The sequence below is a fragment of the Argopecten irradians genome, chromosome 4, assembly GCF_041381155.1.
Source record: "Argopecten irradians isolate NY chromosome 4, Ai_NY, whole genome shotgun sequence".
Lineage (NCBI taxonomy): Eukaryota > Metazoa > Mollusca > Bivalvia > Pectinida > Pectinidae > Argopecten > Argopecten irradians.
Genome location: NC_091137.1, coordinates 27,361,364 through 27,376,106, shown reverse-complemented (window position 1 = coordinate 27,376,106; position 14,743 = coordinate 27,361,364). Strand labels below are relative to the sequence as shown.

At 36.1% G+C, this 14,743-nt stretch overlaps 1 protein-coding gene across 1 annotated transcript in view; it reads right to left on the bottom strand.

Moving 5' to 3' along the window:
- LOC138321145 (uncharacterized) overlaps positions 1 to 14,743 on the bottom strand; it is a 75,127-nt gene that overhangs the window by 24,746 nt on the left and 35,638 nt on the right. Inside the window, exons 14-24 of the mRNA XM_069264593.1 lie at positions 12,944 to 12,991; positions 12,504 to 12,667; positions 11,834 to 11,950; positions 11,194 to 11,385; positions 9,794 to 9,872; positions 9,614 to 9,647; positions 9,266 to 9,561; positions 8,762 to 8,925; positions 8,371 to 8,487; positions 7,863 to 8,054; positions 7,616 to 7,682 (exon numbers count right to left, since the gene is read on the bottom strand). Of these exons, the coding sequence (XP_069120694.1) occupies positions 7,616 to 7,682; positions 7,863 to 8,054; positions 8,371 to 8,487; positions 8,762 to 8,925; positions 9,266 to 9,561; positions 9,614 to 9,647; positions 9,794 to 9,872; positions 11,194 to 11,385; positions 11,834 to 11,950; positions 12,504 to 12,667; positions 12,944 to 12,991 (1,470 nt within the window). The remainder of the gene's footprint in view (positions 1 to 7,615; positions 7,683 to 7,862; positions 8,055 to 8,370; positions 8,488 to 8,761; positions 8,926 to 9,265; positions 9,562 to 9,613; positions 9,648 to 9,793; positions 9,873 to 11,193; positions 11,386 to 11,833; positions 11,951 to 12,503; positions 12,668 to 12,943; positions 12,992 to 14,743) is intronic.

The window sequence follows — 14,743 nt, the reverse complement described above, 5'->3', positions numbered from 1 at the left end:
AAACCATTGTCATTACAAACCAAGGTTACCTACATAAACCATTGTCATTACAAACCAAGGTTACCTACATAAACCATTGTCATTACAAACCAAGGTTACCTACATAAACCATTGTCATTACAAACCAAGGTTACCTACATAAACCATTGTCATTACAAACCAAGGTTACCTACATAAACCATTGTCATTACAAACCAAGGTTACCTACATAAACCATTGTCATTACAAACCAAGGTTACCTACATAAACCATTGTCATTACAAACCAAGGTTACCTACATAAACCATTGTCATTACAAACCAAGGTTACCTACATAAACCATTGTCATTACAAACCAAGGTTACCTACATAAACCATTGTCATTACAAACCAAGGTTACCTACATAAACCATTGTCATTACAAACCAAGGTTACCTACATAAACCATTGTCATTACAAACCAAGGTTACCTACATAAACCATTGTCATTACAAACCAAAGTTACCTACATAAACCATTGTCATTACAAACCAAGGTTACCTACATAAACCATTGTCATTACAAACCAAGGTTACCTACATAAACCCATTGTCATTACAAACCAAGGTTACCTACATAAACCATTGTCATTACAAACCAAGGTTACCTACATAAACCATTGTCATTACAAACCAAGGTTACCTACATAAACCATTGTCATTACAAACCAAAGTTACCTACATAAACCATTGTCATTACAAACCAAAGTTACCTACATAAACCATTGTCATTACAAACCAAGGTTACCTACATAAACCATTGTCATTACAAACCAAGGTTACCTACATAAACCATTGTCATTACAAACCAAGGTTACCTACCTACATAAACCATTTGTCATTACAAACCAAGGTTACCTACATAAACCATTGTCCATTACAAACCAAGTTACCTACATAAACCATTGTCATTACAAACCAAGGTTACCTACATAAACCATTGTCATTACAAACCAAGGTTACCTACATAAACCATTGTCATTACAAACCAAGGTTACCTACACCAATAACATAAATTTGTCATTACAAACCAAGGTTACCTACATAAACCATTGTCATTACAAACCAAGGTTACCTACATAAACCATTGTCATTACAAACCAAGGTTACCTACATAAACCATTGTCATTACAAACCAAGGTTACCTACATAAACCATTGTCATTACAAACCAAGGTTACCTACATAAACCATTGTCATTACAAACCAAGGTTACCTACATAAACCATTGTCATTACAAACCAAGGTTACTACATAAACCATTGTCATTACAAACCATTAAATAACCATTGTCATTACAAACCAAAGTTACCTACATAAACCATTGTCATTACAAACCAAAGTTACCTACATAAACCATTGTCATTACAAACCAAGGTTACCTACATAAACCATTGTCATTACAAACCAAGGTTACCACATAAACCATGTCATTACAAACCAAGTTACTACATAAACCATTGTCATTACAAACAAAGGTTACCTACATAAACCATTGTCATTACAAACCAAGGTTACCTACATAAACCATTGTCATTACAAACCAAGGTTACCTACATAAACCATTGTCATTACAAACCAAGGTACCTACATAAACCATTGTCATTACAAACCAAGGCTACCTACATAAACCATTGTCATTACAAACCAAGGTTACCTACATAAACCATTGTTACATTACAAACCAAAGGCTTACCTACATAAACCATTGTCATTACAAACCAAGGTTACCTACATAAACCATTGTCATTACAAACCAAGGTTACCTACATAAACCATTGTCATTACAAACCAAGGTTACCTACATAAACCATTGTCATTACAAACCAAGGTTACCTACATAAACCATTGTCATTACAAACCAAGGTTACCTACATAAACCATTGTCATTACAAACCAAGGTTACCTACATAAACCATTGTCATTACAAACCAAAGGTTACCTACATAAACCATTGTCATTACAAACCAAGGTTACCTACATAAACCATTGTCATTACAAACCAAGGTACCTACATAAACATTGTCATTACAAACCAAGGTTACCTACATAAACCATTGTCATTACAAACCAAGGTTACCTACATAAACCATTGTCATTACAAACCAAGGTTACTACCTAAACATAAACCATTGTCCATTACAAACCAAAAGGTTACCTACATAAACCATTGTCATTACAAACCAAGGTTACCTACATAAACCATTGTCATTACAAACCAAGGTTACCTACATAAACCATTGTCATTACAAACCAAGGTTACCTACATAAACCATTGTCATTACAAACCAAGGTTACCTACATAAACCATTGTCATTACAAACCAAGGTTACCTACATAAACCATTGTCATTACAAACCAAGGTTACCTACATAAACCATTGTCATTACAAACCAAGGTTACCTACATAAACCATTGTCATTACAAACCAAAGTTACCTACATAAACCATTGTCATTACAAACCAAAGGTTACCTACATAAACCATTGTCATTACAAACCAAGGTTACCTACATAAACCATTGTCATTACAAACCAAGGTTACCTACATAAACCATTGTCATTACAAACCAAGGTTACCTACATAAACCATTGTCATTACAAACCAAGGTTACCTACATAAACCATTGTCATTACAAACCAAGGTTACCTACATAAACCATTGTCATTACAAACCAAAGTTACCTACATAAACCATTGTCATTACAAACCAAGGTTACCCTACATAAACCATTGTCATTACAAACCAAGGTTACCCTACATAAACCATTGTCATAATTACAAACCAAGGTTACCTACATAAACCATTGTCATTACAAACCAAAGTTACCCTACATAAACCATTGTCATTACAAACCAAGGTTACCTACATAAACCATTGTCATTACAAACCAAAGTTACCTACATAAACCATTGTCATTACAAACCAAGGTTACCTACATAAACCATTGTCATTACAAAACCAAGGTTACCTACATAAACCATTGTCATTACAAACCAAGGTTACCTACATAAACCATTGTCATTACAAACCAAGGTTACCTACATAAACCATTGTCATTACAAACCAAAGTTACCTACATAAACCATTGTCATTACAAACCAAGGTTACCTACATAAACCATTGTCATTACAAACCAAGGTTACCTACATAAACCATTGTCATTACAAACCAAGGTTACCTACATAAACCATTGTCATTACAAACCAAAGTTACCTACATAAACCATGTCATTACAAACCAAGGTTACCTATACATAAACCATTGTCATTACAAACCAAGGTTACCTACATAAACCATTGTCATTACAAACCAAGGTTACCTACATAAACCATTGTCATTACAAACCAAAGGTTACCTACATAAACCATTGTCATTACAAACCAAGGTTACCTACATAAACCATTGTCATTACAAACCAAAGTTACCTACATAAACCATTGTCATTACAAACCAAGGTTACCTACATAAACCATTGTCATTACAAAACCAAGGTTACCTACATAAACCATTGTCATTACAAACCAAGGTTACCTACATAAACCATTGTCATTACAAACCAAAGTTACCTACATAAACCATTGTCATTACAAACCAAAGTTACCTACATAAACCATTGTCATTACAAACCAAGGTTACCTACATAAACCATTGTCATTACAAACCAAGGTTACCTACATAAACCATTGTCATTACACAACCAAGGTTACCTACATAATTCATTGTCATTACAAACCAAGGTTACCTAACCATTGTCTTCAAACAAAGTTACCTTACATAAACCATTGTCATTACAAACCACAAAATCCATTGTCATTACAAACCAAGGTTACCTACATAAACCATTGTCATTACAAACCAAGGTTACCTACATAAACCATTGTCATTACAAACCAAGGTTACCTACATAAACCATTGTCATTACAAACCAAGGTTACCTACATAAACCATTGTCATTACAAACCAAAGGTTACCTACATAAACCATTGTCATTACAAACCAAGGTTACCTACATAAACCATTGTCATTACAAACCAAGGTTACCTACATAAACCATTGTCATTACAAACCAAGGTTACCTACATAAACCATTGTCATTACAAACCAAGGTTACCTACATAAACCATTGTCATTACAAACCAAAGTTACCTACATAAACCATTGTCATTACTTTACAAACCAAGGTTACCTACATAAACCATTGTCTTACACAAAACCAAGGTTTACCTACATAAACCATTGTCATTACAAACCAAGGGCTTACCTACATAAACCATTGTCATTACAAACCAAGGTTACCTACATAAACCATTGTCATTACAAACCAAAGTTACCTACATAAACCATTGTCATTACAAACCAAGGTTACCTACATAAACCATTGTCAATTAAAACCAAGGTTACCTACATAAACCATTACAAAAACCAAGGTTACCTACATAAACCATTGTACTTACAAAACCAAGGTTACCTACATAAACCATTGTCATTACAAACCAAAGGTTACCTACATAAAACCATTGTCATTACAAACCAAGGTTACCTACATAAACCATTGTTGTCATTACAAACCAAGGCTACCTACATAAACCATTGTCATTACAAACCAAGTTACCTACATAAACCATTGTCATTACAAACCAAGGTTACCTACATAAACCATTGTCATTACAAACCAAGGTTACCTACATAAACCATTGTCATTACAAACCAAGGTTACCTACATAAACCATTGTCATTACAAACCAAAGGTTACCTACATAAACCATTGTCATTACAAACCAAGGTTACCTACATAAACCATTGTCATTACAAACCAAGGTTACCTACATAAACCATTGTCATTACAAACCAAGGTTACCTACATAAACCATTGTCATTACAAACCAAGGTTACCTACATAAACCATTGTCATTACAAACCAAGGTTACCTACATAAACCATTGTCATTACAAACCAAGGTTACCTACATAAACCATAAAACAAGTACCATTGTCATTACAAACCAAGGTTACCTACATAAACCATTGTCATTACAAACCAAGGTTACCTACATAAACCATTGTCATTACAAACCAAGGTTACCTACATAAACCATTGTCATTACAAACCAAAGTTACCTACATAAACCATTGTCATTACAAACCAAGGTTACCTACATAAACCATTGTCATTACAAACCAAGGTTACCTACATAAACCATTGTCATTACAAACCAAGGTTACCTACATAAACCATTGTCATTACAAACAAACCTACAATAAACCATTGTTCATTACATTACCTATATAAACCATTGTCATTACAAACCAAGGTTACCTACATAAACCATTGTCATTACAAACCAAGGTTACCTACATAAACCATTGTCATTACAAACCAAGGTTACCTACATAAACCATTGTCATTACAAACCAAAGTTACCTACATAAACCATTGTCATTACAAACCAAGGTTACCTACATAAACCATTGTCATTACAAACCATTGTTACCTACATAAACCATTGTCATTACAAACCAAGGTTACCTACATAAACCATTGTCATTAACAAACCAAGGTTACCTACATAAACCATTGTCATTACAAACCAAGGTTACCTACATAAACCATTGTCATTACAAACCAAGGTTACCTACATAAACCATTGTCATTACAAACCAAGGTTACCATACATAAACCATTGTCATTACAAACAAGGTTACCTACATAAACCATTGTCATTACAAACCAAGGTTACCTACATAAACCATTGTCATTACAAACCAAGGTTACCTACATAAACCATTGTCATTACAAACCAAGGTTACCTACATAAACCATTGTCATTACAAACCAAGGTTACCTACATAAACCATTGTCATTACAAACCAAGGTTACCTACATAAACCATTGTCATTACAAACCAAGGTTACCTACATAAACCATTGTCATTACAAACCAAGGTTACCTACATAAACCATTGTCATTACAAACCAAGGTTACCTACATAAACCATTGTCATTACAAACCAAGGTTACCTACATAAACCATTGTCATTACAAACCAAGGTTACCTACATAAACCATTGTCATTACAAACCAAGGTTACCTACATAAACCATTGTCATAACAAACCAAAAGTTACCTACATAAACCATTGTCATTACAAACCAAGGTTACCTACATAAACCATTGTCATTACAAACAAGGTTACCTACATAAACCATTGTCATTACAAACCAAGGTTACTACATAAACATTGTCATTACAAACCAGGTTACCTACATAAACCATTGTCATTACAAACCAAAGGTTACCTACATAAACCATTGTCATTACAAACCAAGGTTACCTACATAAACCATTGTCATTACAAACCAAGGTTACCTACATAAACCATTGTCATTACAAACCAAGGTTACCTACATAAACCATTGTCATTACAAACCAAGGTTACCTACATAAACCATTGTCATTACAAACCAAGGTTACCTACATAAACCATTGTCATTACAAACCAAGGTTACCTACATAAACCATTGTCATTACAAACCAAGGTTACCTACATAAACCATTGTCATTACAAACCAAGGTTACCTACATAAACCATTGTCATTACAAACCAAGGTTACCTACAATAAACCATTGTCATTACAAACCAAGGTTACCTACATAAACCATTGTCATTACAAACCAAGGTTACCTACATAAACCATTGTCATTACAAACCAAGGTTACCTACATAAACCATTGTCATTACAAACCAAAGTTACCCTACATAAACCATTGTCATTACAAACCAAGGTTACCTACATAAACCATTGTCATTACAAACCAAGGTTACCTACATAAACCATTGTCATTACAAACCAAGGTTACCTACATAAACCATTGTCATTACAAACCAAGGTTACCTACATAAACCATTGTCATTACAAACCAAAGTTACCTACATAAACCATTGTCATTACAAACCAAGGTTACCTACATAAACCATTGTCATAAACCATTGTCATTACAAACCAAAGTTACCTACATAAACCATTGTCATTACAAACCAAGGTTACCTACATAAACCATTGTCATTACAAACCAAGGTTACCTACATAAACCATTGTCATTACAAACCAAGGTTACCTACATAAACCATTGTCATTACAAACCAAGGTTACCTACATAAACCATTGTCATTACAAACCAAGGTTACCTACATAAACCATTGTCATTACAAACCAAGGTTACCTACATAAACCATTGTCATTACAAACAAAAGTTACCAATCTTAAATATTTGTGATATTGAACTTAGAAATAAAAAGACACAGCAATTAAAAACTCATTTCAATTGAAAAATCTAAGGTATAAAAACAAATACATTAACTAGATCAAACAAAGTTTACAGATTTTTAATAAAATATTTGGTTGATATCTAAGTTTGTTCTAAAATGTAAGGAGTATGGAGAAGTATGGACATATGTAATTATTAATTATGATGGTCTAAATACCTCACCCTGTGGCAATGGAGCATTGTTGAAAGTTTGGGCTAAATAGGAATGAGGAAAGAGGGTAACCACACACAACGAGCAGGAAGATATAGATAAATAACAGGTAAAGCTCACCTGTTATGTCATCAAATATTCCCTGTACATCTTTGAACACATCATTTACATCTCTCTCTGCTGACACCTAAAAAAGTGACAAAATAAAAGTTGTTATCTCTCCAAAGGTAGATTATTAAATGTCCATAAAATAATATTTCATCACAAGAATCTGAAAATGTACATTAATTTTATAAAAAGTATGAAGTGAAAGATATGTTTTACATTTAAAACAATACCTTTTTGTTGATAAAATTTGCTAACTGACCTTTTTGACCTTATCCTGTTGTGTGAAGTAGTCTATGACAGGTGTCGTGATGTTATGGAATGTTGCCAGCCTCTTTTTGATCGTCTCCTCATTGTCGTCCACTCGACCACTGGTGACGGCACGACCAAGAAGACGTTTTGTCATTGTGTCATCTGATGCCTCAAAGTACAGTACACACGTACAGGGTGTTACCTACAAAATGAATGGTTCTATTTTGTTACAAAGAACCAAGTCAAATTTAAAAGAAACTGAAAGCTAAATTTTCATGGAAAGTTACAGCACTTTAATCTTACAGACAATGTTTCATTTTGATGTTATTGGTTTTTGTGTCTTTGAATATTAATAACCTTGCTTGATCTCTTCTAACAAACTACAAAATTTCATTTGTGTTACATAAGGAGAAAAACTTTGACTGAAGTCTGCACTTTGGTTTTAAGAAATCAGGACCTCATATATATAAATGAAACCATAACTGCATTCTTATTAATTAAGTAATTAAATCACTTGCCTCGCTTTCAAACCTCATCCCCTGTTCCATCTCCCGTGGATAGCCATCAATAAGGAAGCCCGAACTAGTGGAGGAAGCAGCCGCCATTTTCTCCTTGAGGAGCTGGAGGACAACGTCCTATGAATAATAGACAAAAGAATAGTTTACTTTAGATAAAATGTTTATCAATCTAAAGAAAACCATGGACTGTACATGTTATTTCTAAAAATGCCATTCATCAATACATTGTCAATATATTTGTTTTGGATGTGGAGGTGTTCTACATCCAGTCAACAGCACAGTTATTAATTCAAAGGTGGAGGAAAGCAAAAGTACCCAAAGAAAAACCAAGGTAGTTTTGCAATGACGGGTGAATTGCCCTCCTATCAAAGGTAATCTCAAATACACACACCAGGGATACAAGTTGTCCGCTCTCCATGATAGCTGTGAGCTCTTTGCCTCTTTCTGACCCTGACGCGACTTCTGCCCTGAGAAGGTCACCAGTAGAGAGATGGGTAAAGCCATACTGTTGTACAATCCTCTCACATTGTGTACCTTTACCACTACCAGGTCCACCTGTGTCAAGGTCAAGGACACGCAATGTATTCTGCTATATATACATATATATATATATATATATACAAAACATATATACATACTAAAAATAAAAACCAATATTTAATGATTTTCGACATATTCATGAAATACTTAAATTCGTGATTAGGGCTTTAACTGTGTACATTCATATACAATTTTTAGGATAACATTTTAACTTGTTTTCAGCTCTCTTACGAAATTATGCAATATGTATCTTACAAAAACAAAGTGCTTAACAGTATCATATTTATAAATTATTTAGTTACCAGAGAGCGATAATTAATAATAAACAGGATGGTGTTCTATATGATTCCATTACTTACCCACAACAAACTTTTGGTGTCCTTTAGTGCTGGTGTGTCAACTGGTGCTGACTCCTGTGGTGCTGACTCCTGTGGTGCTGACTCCTGTGGTGCTGACTCCTGTGGTGCTGACTCCTGTGGTGCTGACTCCTGTGGTGCTGACTCCTGTGGTGCTGACTCCTGTGGTGCTGACTCCTGTGGTGCTGACTCCTGTGGTGCTGACTCCTGTGGTGCTGACTCCTGTGGTGCTGACTCCTGTGGTGCTGACTCCTGTGGTGTTGACTCCTGTGGTGCTGACTCCTGTGGTGTTGACTCCTGAGTGTGCTGGTGCTGACTCCTGTGGTGCTGACTCCTGTGGTGCTGACCCCTGAGTGGCTTCCCCAGCACTTTCTTTAGGTGCTTTGAATTATATAAAACAATATTGTATGATATGTATAAGCCAATGATGGCACAGGGAGGAAAATTAAGTCAATATTAATTTAAGGTCATCTAGTTCAGTATTATCTTCATATAACAAAAACATTTTTTGGATGTGTGTAGCTTACCAGCTTTTTCTGGAACAAGAGAATCAAAGATAGTCTGGACATCAGTGTAAACCTCATCCACATGTCTCTCAGCTGACACCTAAAAACAAAACATATTTTATTATATATGTTATGGAGATAAGCCGAAAACTGTACAATATGTTGGAGAAAGAACTGTATCGAGGCCCGTCAGGAATTCTCCAACATATTGTACAGTTTTTGGCTTATCTCTAACTTAAAACATAGCAAGTCTTTGTGTTAATAAAGTACACTTTTATCTCTAATATAAGCCAGGTTTTTGCCTTTGTCTATGAGCGCAGGAACTCTACCAATATGCATTCAACCATGACAAATCCAATATAGACAATGGCAACATAGAATTACATTTGCCTGTGTTATATGTGATGAATAGCATTCATGAACGGAATGCATGAAGCATGCTTTTGGGATGGACAACTATCTGTAAATTCACTTTAACCATGTCCATCGACAGTGATAGAGGGATATTACTTTCTTTTATTAATTTATTTCAGTAGGCGATATAAAAAGGTGACTTTAGTGACTTTTATTGCTAAAAGGACATTTCTGTCCAATGTCTGATGTGGTCAAGAAATGACATATGAAACTAGACTTGCAATTTAGGCGTTTGTTTGAAAGCGTCTTGCTAAAATGATCGCATATAATAGTGTTTTTCCAGGCTAGTTCAAAAGTGTCGGTGCCCCCAGAACGTACATTGAATTCAGAGGATTTAAAGTTTCGAACTCTCTAGGGACAATCTTGGATTTATTTATACCATGTGCAATTTCATTCAACAAGCCAATGGGATTTAGGTGAAATTCTGAAATATTGTTGAAACAAAATCAAAATAAGTGTAAAACTACGTACAGTGTCGATGATTTGGAAATTTAAAAGTGGTGTACAAAAACAAGGTTTTCATAAAGCGGAAACTGGAGTCTATGCTGTAGATAAGTGTTTAATGGTGAATTAATAATAAGGAAGAAAACTCTATATGAGATATATACAGAAATTCTGTGGATGTGTTTAATTCTGCATATTCATTGTGTGAGATTTCATTCATAATTTTGATTTAAAAATTATGTTCCGGCAGGTTGTGTGTTGTGTGTTAACATAATTATGGGATTAAGCCCGGAGACATATACCCACCCTGTTGTGTAACTCTCCCATATGCTACCTTTTACTGTCTTATAAGTGACTGTCTTATATTAGTATCACATATAAGACAGTAAAAGGTAACATATAGGACAGTTACAGGTAATGGTCCCATCATCCTGGAGTTACAAAGTACAGAAACAACAATAGATGACATCACAACTATGTTTTAAGTGTTTTAATTAGATTGTCCATGATCCAAAATAGTAAGAAAAGAAGCTGAATCTTTATCACAATCACACAGTTTATACCTTTTTGACCTTATCCTGTTGTGTGAAGTAGTCTATGACAGGTGTCGTGATGTTATGGAATGTTGCCAGCCTCTTTTTGATCGTCTCCTCATTGTCGTCCACTCGGCCACTGGTGACAGCACGACCAAGAAGACGCTGTGTCATCGTGTCATCTGATGCCTCAAAGTACAAGACACAGGAACATGGCGCTACCTGAAAGCATTAAATACTTTTAACTAAAGTCATTATTTTGTAATCATAGTTTTACTTTGTGACATTTTTCATCAAAAATAAATTGGTTATATAGATATATGCTAGAGTATTTTTTACAAAATCACCAATGAAAGTTAAAGTAGTCGTGTTTCATTGATAAGTAAATCCTATAATTTATCTTAACATATTATAGATATTAAAAAAATGACTGAGACAGGATCTTTTATTTAAGACTTTCTTAAATGCAGCCAACATGCATTGACATCCGTAACCTGAATGTCTATGAGATATTCTTACACCTAACAAGAAGTTTCATCAAAACTGATTATGAATTCAAGCCAGTAACATAAATATTAAGCCATTCGGACAGAAATGGAAATATGAACATGTCACTCATTATTTACATATTCTGATGACAATTAAAATATGATGAGAAATGATACCGTACCTCATTTTCAAATCTGGTCCCCTGTTCCATCTCCCTTGGGTAGCCATCAATCAGGAAGCCTGAACTAGTGGCTGCAGCAGCCACCATTTTCTCCTTCAGAAGCTGGAGGACAACATCCTGAAGTAAAATGGGGATTATATAACACGTAAGAGAGGCATACAGGTAAGGTCGTTAGCAGATCAAATAGGTAACAACACAGTCATCAGGTGAAAGGAGGAACAGATTAGTTATCTCCTTGTCTCAAACAGCTTAACAATCATGTGTCATATGATGAGTTACATAGACCTTATAAATACACTACCCGGGATAAGATAGTTCTGATTATTAAGCCCTAAACTTATTTTACATGATAACAACTGTTCTGAATAATATTGATGAGTTGTCGCCCTCACTTGGTCATGAATTATGGTACATAAACTGACGAAAATGAATTTAAGAACGAGGGCTAATATTTCTTTAAAACAAACTTCTTCTCTGCATCAAATTCATGAGTTTATTCCCTTTATAGGTGAGTCCATCTTTTATGGGCACTTATCAATAAACAAGCCGTTCTGATTAATTGAATGATATTGGTAAGTTAGTCCCCTTTATAAGTTACCAATTAATTGCATTACCAAGGATAAGAAATGTATTCCTCCCTCGAAATATCATTCATGTGTTTAGAACTTACCAGGGATACAAGTTGTCCGCTCTCCATGATAGCTGTGAGTTCTTTGCCCCTTTCTGACCCTGATGCGACCTCTGCCCTAAGAAGGTCACCAGTAGAGAGATGGGTGAAGCCATACTGTTGTACAATCCTCTCACATTGTGTCCCTTTACCACTGCCAGGTCCACCTATGTCAAGGTCAAGGACTTTTTTTAATATGGCTATTTGTATTATCATGGTTAATGATTTATTCAATATCCTAATCTAAGATATTGTTGGAAATTCATCTTTGGGTTTTCTTATGTCAAATATTCTCCATGGAGGCACACACATATAATTGTTTCATTAATGAAAATTTAATTATATTTTTCTTCATGCAAAGGCATACATTTTAACTGATACAAGATAAATTATAATTTCAGTATTAAAAAAAAATGACTCAAACCAACCGATATTACACTTACCCACAACGAACACAATTTTGGTGTCCTTCAGTACTGAGGTATCTGCCGCTGTAACAAAGACAAGTATTAACCTTAATATAGTCAAACAAAACCTAAAAATACTTTAAAAGAAACTTATTAATTCCATTTCAATATCAAAGTCTTTTTTTCTTTATACCGCCATTCATCTCACAATAAACTTCATTTTACCTGTAGTGTTACCATATCCTACCTGTAGTGTTACTGTGACACCTTACCCACAAACTACTTGTAGTGTTACCTTGACACCATAACCACACCTTACCTGTAGTGTTACTGTGACTGACACCGTACCTACACCCTACCTGTAGTGTTACCTTGACACTGTACCCACACCCTACCTGTAGTGTTACCTTGACACTGTACCCACACCCTACCTGTAGTGTTACTGTGACACTGTACCCACACCCTACCTGTAGTGTTACTGTGACACCGTACCTACACCCTATCTGTAATGTTACCATGACACCATAACCACACCCTACCTGTAGTGTTACTGTGACACTGTACCCACACCCCTACCTGTAGTGTTACTGTGACACTGTACCCACACCCTACCTGTAATGTTACCATGACACCCATAACCAAACCCTACCTGTAGTGTTACTGTGACACTGTACCCACACCCTATCTGTAGTGTTACCATGACACCATAAGCACACCTTACCTGTAGTGTTACCATGACACTGTACCCACACCCTACCTGAAGTGTTGAATTGACGCTGTACCCACACCCTACCTGTAGTGTTACCTTGACACTGTACCCACACCCTACCTGTAGTGTTACTGTGACACCATACCCATGCCCTACCTGAAGTGTGTACATGACACTGTACCCACACCCTACCTGTAGTGTTACCTTGACACCATACCCACACCCTACCTGTAGTGTTACCTTGACACTGTACCCACACCCTACCTGTAGTGTTACCATGACACTGTACCCACACCCTACCTGTAGTGTTACCATGACACCATACCCACACCCTACCTGTAGTGTTACCATGACACCATACCCACACCCTACCTGTAGTGTTACCATGACACCATACCCACACCCTACCTGTAGTGTTACCATGACACCATACCCACACCCTACCTGTAGTGTTACCATGACACTGTACCCACACCCTACCTGTAGTGTTACCATGACACCATAACCACACCCTACCTGTAGTGTTACCATGACACTGTACCCACACCCTACCTGTAGTGTTACCATGACACTGTACCCACACCCTACCTGTAGTGTTACCATGACACTGTACCCACACCCTACCTGTAGTGTTACCTTGACACTGTACCCACACCCTACCTGTAATGTTACCATGACACTGTACCCACACCCTACCTGTAGTTTTACCTTGACACCATACCCACACCCTACCTGTAGTGTTACTGTGACACTGTACCCACACCCTACCTGTAATGTTACCTTGACACTGTACCCACACCCTACCTGTAGTGTTACACACCATACCCACACCCTACCTGTAGTGTTACTGTGACACTGTACCCACACCCTACCTGTAGTTTTACCTTGACACCATACCCACACCCTACCTGTAGTGTTACCTTGACACTGTACCCACACCCTACCTGTAGTGTTACCATGACACTGTACCCACACCCTACCTGTAGTGTTACTGTGACACCATACCCACACCCTACCTGTAGTGTTACCATGACACTGTACCCACACCCTACCTGTAGTGTTACCTTGACACCATACCCACACCCTACCTGTAGTGTTACCATGACACCATACCCACACCCTACCTG